Below are 7,567 nucleotides of genomic sequence, written 5' to 3'. Positions count from 1 at the left end.
AAATAAACTATTTGTAATTTATCATATAAGCAATTAAATGACATTTTCTAGAAATACATGCGAAGTTCGAGAAACTAAATGTCATAACTACAATTTGTTTAGAAAACAATTCTAGTAAATAAACCTAAAAGACTATTAGTTGTAATTTTTGAAATTTTTAGCGTTACAAATACTATTTTTCATTACTAAAAAAATTCTGTCGGTCAAAAATTTTCAAAATACATATTTAAGCACCATTTACATTGTTTTTAAATCAAAAAGAGAAAAAATATTCAATAGTTTGTATGAAACTTAAGAAATTGTAGAATAAAAAAAGAATTTCTTAAAGACCTTTATATTTAAAAAACGCCACGCTATTTAGATATAAGCTTTTCAAATATTGGCTTCAAAAAATTCTATAAATTATCATCATATTGATGAAAGAAATTTGTAACTCTTTAATTAGTTTGAATTAATAAAGGACGGCTGATAGAAATATATTTAAAATTATTTTAATCATTAGTGGCAGTTATTGGAATATTTCGTTTGCATTTCTAACTTAACGTTATTTTTACTCTATAGGGGAACAAGTTTTTACTCTACAGGGGGTGATCATTATTATTTTCATTAAAAGGCTTTTTTTTTTCAATTTTAGCAATGTAAATGGTTAAAGTTAAAATGATAGAACCCACATAATTACTACTAGCTTCTTCATCCCTATATAATTATTTTGTAACCTCTAAATAAGCATATTAATTATTCTTGAGTTTTTTTTTAACGCAGTAGTATCTTATGCACTTCAGATCTGCAATAAAGAGAAAAATATATAATTTAAACCAAAAGATAATTACATATTATAAAAATAAGAATCGGCAATTTTTCATTAAAAGAATTTTACTGACGGTTTAGCAATAAATTATTTGGCTTTTAGCTGTTTGCGAAATTCCATAAATGACGGGTACAATAGACTCCCGATTATCCGCGCCTGCCGCACTAAGTTTTTTTTTTTTTTTTTTTTTTTTTTTTTTTTGCTTCCAAGCAAAGAGAAAATGCTTCCAAAGCAAGAAGCAAACACAAATGACTGATTTCTTCAAAAAGGTGTAGTTTTACAGTTATGCTTTTGTAACTGCATAATACATTACAGTATTAAAACAGTACATATGTATTAATTTTTCTGTGTATCCTTGACGCCTCTCGTAAGTACAAAGCACTTTTCTGTTTTCACTAACAAAATGCATTTTTGGTTAGTTTTGAGTGATATACTAAAATATTAAGCGTTAGTTAAACATTTCCTGCTGCTTATTTTACGTTTTATTTTACATAAAACTATTTTTCAAAGTTGGAATGACTGTTTTCTCTTTTGCTATACCCGTTTTTAGCTTTTTTCGGATTATCCGCGATTTTTGTTATCCGCGGCGGTCGCGCCACCCAATTCCGCGGATAATCAGGAGTGTACTGTGTACTGTAATCAGGAGTGTTTAGTGTACTGTATATTCAATGTTCATTTTTGACAACAACTCACCTTAACAAAAAAAAAAAAAAATCTGCAATATTTCGAATGGAATAACTTGTCTAAACTAATTAAGTAATAGCAACAGAATATGGCAAACCCTACAGAGCTACCTAAGTATAAAATTGACAAAACTGTTCCATCTTCATAGGATTTTTTAATTGGAAACTTTTTTACAATTTTTTTTATTTGAGAAATGAATACGCAATTTCATGTTATGTCGAAATCAATTATGAAGTGGAACCTGGTATGAGTAGAGCCTCACTGAGGGAGGTATTTGTCACGCCAGAGAATTTCCGTTCTTAGACTTTGTAGCTGATATTATTGTGAAATTTTAAAACTGTAGCATCTATAATGCTATTACTAAAACAAATATTTCTTTTCATAGTAATAAAAAGTAAAATTAAAACTGAAGAAACATTTAATCATCAATACTATGGAAAAAAGAAAAAATTATTATAAAAACATTTATGCTATATTCTAGATTTCATAATGCTTTTAATTTATAGGAAGGATGAATTAAAACAGTCTAACTTCGCGATTACTGCTTTATCAATAAATTATATCAATAGAGCAGCAAAAATCTGAAATAGATGAATAAATAATTTCCTGGTTAATCAGATTTTATAAAAAAAAATTAAATACATTGAAGATTTTAATGACAATAGTTTTCATAGCTGCTTAATACGATATTATTTCTAGCCAAATATTTTCATACTTTATACTGAGAGGACAAATTATTGCACACTTGCTAACATGTGAAATATTTTATTCAGTCGAAGGCTACGAAAACGGCTGACGTCAAATACAATATAATTTCAAATGGCGCATAAAGATGCCTTCATTGTAACCAATTATTGTACACAATAGCTGTCTATCTGCTGTTGTCCATGTTTTGTCTCAGTGTGAGTAGTTGAGATGATAGCAGGTTAGCAAGACAGTGACAAACAGTTGCCTTGAAAGGACATTTGAGGTTAACCCATCGAGGTCACGTAATCTTCCTGAGATAGGCATGGCCTTCTATTTCACCGTAATAGTTGGCTTAGTGTGAAAGCTTGTTAAGAAAGAATTATAATAAAAGTACCAGTGTGAGCGAATTTGATCACTTGGAATGCGTTGAATTTAACCTATCAAGATGTTAAATTTGATAATTGAGCCAAACTTTTGTTTATTTGCCGTGAAATTATTGGAAGGGATATTAATGATAATAGGAAATATTGGCAAAATCTGTGTTAATCATAAAATTAGTGTCGGTAAACTATCAATAGAAGTACATCATTAATACCATTTCTGTCACATAACAGAGCATAGTAAAATCGTCAAAAGAAATTCCCACATATTTTAACATATGCCAAGTAAAAAGATGCAAATAAAGACCTTTGACTATCATAAAAAAATCGTGTGCTTTATGATTGGTATATGGTGTTGAAATATGGCGTTTTACTGCTTTCAATATTTTATCACCATGTCACTTTGTCAAATGAATCAATTGCCACCGACGAATAGCTCGAAGATAACCTAAACACATGGCATCTTTTCTTATTAAATTGATAATGTGGATGCATTAAATCTGGCAATATACTCATTTGAACATCTATATGATCTAATATAAACTTTTTCTAATCCTTTAGCATGCTCAGATTACATACATTATATTAATTAATTCAGAATTTGCTGAAACTTATCAATCTTTTCTTGATAACTGTTACCATCTTCTAAGATGATGATCCCTTTTTTTATTGCTAACAAATTAGACAAATCTTAATAGTAAACGATTGAGTTCACTTTATTGTATTCACGCGGTATCTAAAATCAACATAAACTTATATGTCGATTTAGAACTTTTTTTTTTTTTTTTTTGATGATTTGTATGCTTACATAAAGTAGTGAAAATACATAAAACCTTAACCTAACCATTTGTATTTTATTATTTGAATTTTGTAGACTTCATTGTTGAACTGCCAAGATGCACAATATGAATCGCTGATCATTCAAAATTCACTAAAAGCGAACTTATATTTTTATAGTATTAGTGCTATTTTGTTAAATAGCTTATTAGAGATCACATGGTTTCTACAACTCCGTACAGAATTTATTGCAAAAGAAGGTTTCAGTGTGAATAAAAACTTGTCCTCTCAGTATATTAACTTCCATTGTTTGGCATGAAAACAGGATATCTTTTTCTTTCGAAATGGCACTAACATCAATCGAATGATTAATGAATAAATAAAATGCAACAAAAAATCATATGAATTTACAGAGTTAAAATACAAAGACTGACATGGAAGTGTAACGATCATGTCCTTCCACGTATGCACCATATGTTTCAAGTGATAGTCTGATATTGCAGCGGTGGACAGCAAAAATAAACTGCACCTTTCTCTGCAGACTCAAGCTCAGAATTTCAGAAAAGTACATCTTCTGGCGAATAGAACTGCCTGAAGTTGATGGTAGGTGCGGAACGAAAGCCGTTAGCTCTTCGGACATAGCTTTCTGCGTTTCGTTTGCAGTCGTCGAAGAGGCTGATACAGCTTTCGTTGATGGTAGATGGCTTGACAGCTTCTCCACCCCCATTGAGGAGGTCTGGAAGGGGATTTCGAAGGTCGAAGTGGGCAGGTGGGCGAAGAATGGGAGATGACTTGCCCAATGGCAAGGATTCACAGTCCATGACTTCTTTTCCTAACAGCCAATACGTTCTCATTTCGCCTTTTCCCTGAAAGAGGTAATAAGCATTATTTGAATCAAACATTCAGAGTCAGTACGGTTTTAAATAAATTTGTTTATAAATTTTAGAAGTGTTTAAAATAATTATATATCATGAAATTACATTTTCATTTCTAACTATTGTGATGATTTAAATATTTATGCTCTAAAATAGCAAAATTCCATGCAATATTTAACCGGGTATTTGTGACTTGATATATTTCTGTAATGATTTAGGACCTTCATTCGAAGACGTATAGATATTAATAACTGAGTAAAAAGGAATAATCAGTCATTTATGACTCTTTAGGAGTGGGCATACTTTAGGAGAGTACTAGTGTTAGCTGCAGGATCAATGAGTTCATGGAGATCATATGTTTTTCATCTAGTACTCTCACACCTTGGCGCTGCAGTGAACAAAAATTTGCTGTAAAATATTTCTGATATTAAATTCATTTCCTCTTCATAAATTCAAAAATTATCTGTGAATATTTAAATATTCATGATGGCAGAAGAATAAACGGTATTCTAGAACTTATTGTATTTTGTATCAAATTGTATGTATAAAGCTGCAAAGGACTTATAAATTATACTTATATTAATGGAAACGTACTGAAATGAATTCTGCCAATCACACCGTATGAAAAACATTAAATACATTCTGAATCGGTTTTTCAGCTTCAAAGTATTTGAGGAAATACGAAATTTCAGAAACTTACACGAAATATTTAACTAACTTGGTACAACTTTACTATCGAAAACAAACTCCGAATTCCATTTTTTATATTGTTATTTTCAAAGCTTTATAGAAAAAATACAAATGCTACAATGGTAGAAAATTATTTAAAATAGTTAAATATTTGTGCAACGGAGTGAAGATGGTTCAATAACGGATTGAAGTGTATAGCAAATAAAAATTCAAAGTGCTTTTAAAATATTAAAGCACAAAAAAAAAAAAAAAAAAAATTGCTTTCTGTTGCAATTAACGGAAATTGGAATTTCAAAAGAGTAATGAGATGTGTAAATGAAATGATAAAGTTTTTTTAAGAAACAAAGAGTGCATGAAAAAAATGTGTACTTTTATAGGAATGAGTCCTCTTTCTTGCAAAACATAACCACCTAGTTTGTCTAGTATCTGTTTGCATGCTTCACTCACGTGAATTTTCATTGCTGAAAATACAAAAAACAAGCATGTAAGTCATAAGAATGCACAAAAATAAAGTGACTGAAAAGAAAGTACTAACAGTGAACATCAAAGTATTGTAATTAAAAAGGTAGACAAATTATGCTACTCAAGACCATTTTAATTTCTAGATTATTTTTAAAAAAATAATAATTTTAAAGTACCATAGCAAACGATAATTTAACAAGCTCAAAATATAATAACTGAAGAACAATTTTCAATGTATTTAACCCTAATTTCTGTTTAGTCGATACAAAAAGCAAATCTTAAACAAAAAGGTAATGAAAATTTGAAGAAAGAAAATATGTATACCTTCGCCTGTTGATTCCATTCTTGAGGCTGTATTGACGGTATCTCCAAATAAGCAGTATCTAGGCATCTTTAACCCTACGACACCAGCCACACATGGGCCTAAAACAATGAAAGAAAATGCAAGTTATTCAAGTACTTAATGTGTTCATTTTTTTGTAAGTATTTCGGTTTAAAAATAGCAATGTAAAATAGAATTATAGCATTAGAGAAGGGCACTAATGGTTTTAATTTGATTTAATTGTGAATGACACGTATAAGGTTTACATATATCATTATATAGAGAAATGACTCATAATCAGAAAAAGCTATAGTTGTAGAAGTGATAAAAGTTATAGTTAAGTGACTTGTCAGGCACTCGGATTCTCATACAATGATTGTTTTTGGTATCTCCAAGTCTTATTCACTTAAATCTATTTTGGACATTTTATCTGATGTATATGATAACCTTTTACTATATTCGCTATAAAAAATTCTCCTGTACCAGACACTTATTTTGTACTTCTGAATGTACTTCTTAAAAATGATTAGCATCTGTATGCCTGACTTACCTTTAAAGTTTGGAATTAACCTTACATGACATATACATACATATATATGTTCAATAGCTTGTCATATTTTTGACAAGTATCAAAATAAAACGAATCAGTTACAATTAATATTGCTTTGTGCTAAACTTCTAAACATTATAAATAAAAAATGTTATTTTTAAAATTTTAAAGTAATATTTTCAATTTTAATTAATAATTAAATATATATCTACAAATATTGAATAGAAGTATATCAAATTTCGATGTCACTCAAAAAAAAAAAAAAAAAAAAAAAACTAAAATACTGCCGAGAAAAATTTTAGTCTGCAGTTCGTCCAACAATTTCTAATATTCTTAGAATACCATCATTTTCTGTCATTTTTTGGAGTAAAGATTGCTGTAGATGCACAAATAAATTCATCTCTAAAAATAGCAGGCGAAACAGCTAATAGAAATAAAATAGAACGAAACAGAAAATAAGGAAGAACTCTGAACCTTCAAATAATAAAGATGAATGTGTGTCTGTGTACGAATGAGTGGGTGCTCTACAGATTACAGGCGAAAATAGTTCTTTATTATTACATTCCATATTCGTTTCATTTATATAAACAATACATATTTATAAAGAATAACTGAAACTTAATTGTCATTTCTAGATAATTCATAAAAATTGATGCACCTTCACCGTCAATTTATTAATTTGATTTAGCGTAAGTATGGAATACTCACCTGAATTAATACCTATTCTCAAACTGAGTCTCTCATTCGGTCTGTGTCTGATTTCGAAAGTTTCTAAAGCCTCGCGCAATCGTAAAGCCAGCGAGGCGATTTCTCCAGCATGGCGGTCTCCATTCCTAATGGGCAATCCACTGACCACCATATAAGCATCGCCGATAGTCTCCACTTTATAGACGTCGTAGTTTCCAATAATGGAATCGAAACAAGTATAAAGATCATTTAACAAATCCACAACCTGTAATATAATCAACTTAAATATATCTCAAAAGTATTGAAAGTGTGATAACCAAAATGAAAAATTAAAATAAGGATTGTGGAATAAAATGCATGTATCAATAAGAACATTTATATGGAAATCCATCTCTTTGTTAACTGAAATGAATCTATCTATAAAAGGATTAATAGTTATTATTTAAAGCCATATGTGAAAATTAATTTTATTATTACTTGGGAGGAATAATTTATTATGATGTAAAAACGTTTGTCATAATTTTAGATGCTTGCTTTTGGTTACAAGAGTTGAAGTATTATATTTTGTTATAAAATTGAATGGTTGTGTCTTCCTAAATTGTTAAGCAAATATTTAAAACTTAGAAATATTATTCTATATTATCT

General features: G+C 29.4%; 1 protein-coding gene across 1 annotated transcript in view; it reads right to left on the bottom strand.

Annotated features, from left to right (window-relative positions):
* Window positions 1-990: 990 nt before the first annotated feature.
* LOC129972272 (guanylate cyclase 32E-like) overlaps window positions 991-7,567 on the bottom strand; it is a 411,705-nt gene continuing 405,128 nt past the window's right edge. Inside the window, exons 20-23 of the mRNA XM_056086350.1 lie at window positions 6,944-7,187; window positions 5,688-5,786; window positions 5,271-5,362; window positions 991-4,202 (exon numbers count right to left, since the gene is read on the bottom strand). Coding sequence (XP_055942325.1) covers window positions 3,894-4,202; window positions 5,271-5,362; window positions 5,688-5,786; window positions 6,944-7,187 — 744 coding nt within the window. The 3' untranslated portion in view covers window positions 991-3,893. The remainder of the gene's footprint in view (window positions 4,203-5,270; window positions 5,363-5,687; window positions 5,787-6,943; window positions 7,188-7,567) is intronic.

The sequence above is a fragment of the Argiope bruennichi genome, chromosome 6 (assembly GCF_947563725.1).
Source record: "Argiope bruennichi chromosome 6, qqArgBrue1.1, whole genome shotgun sequence".
Taxonomy (NCBI): Eukaryota; Metazoa; Arthropoda; class Arachnida; order Araneae; family Araneidae; genus Argiope; species Argiope bruennichi.
Note: the sequence above shows the minus strand (reverse complement) of the source record. Positions and strands in the feature narration are given on the sequence as shown.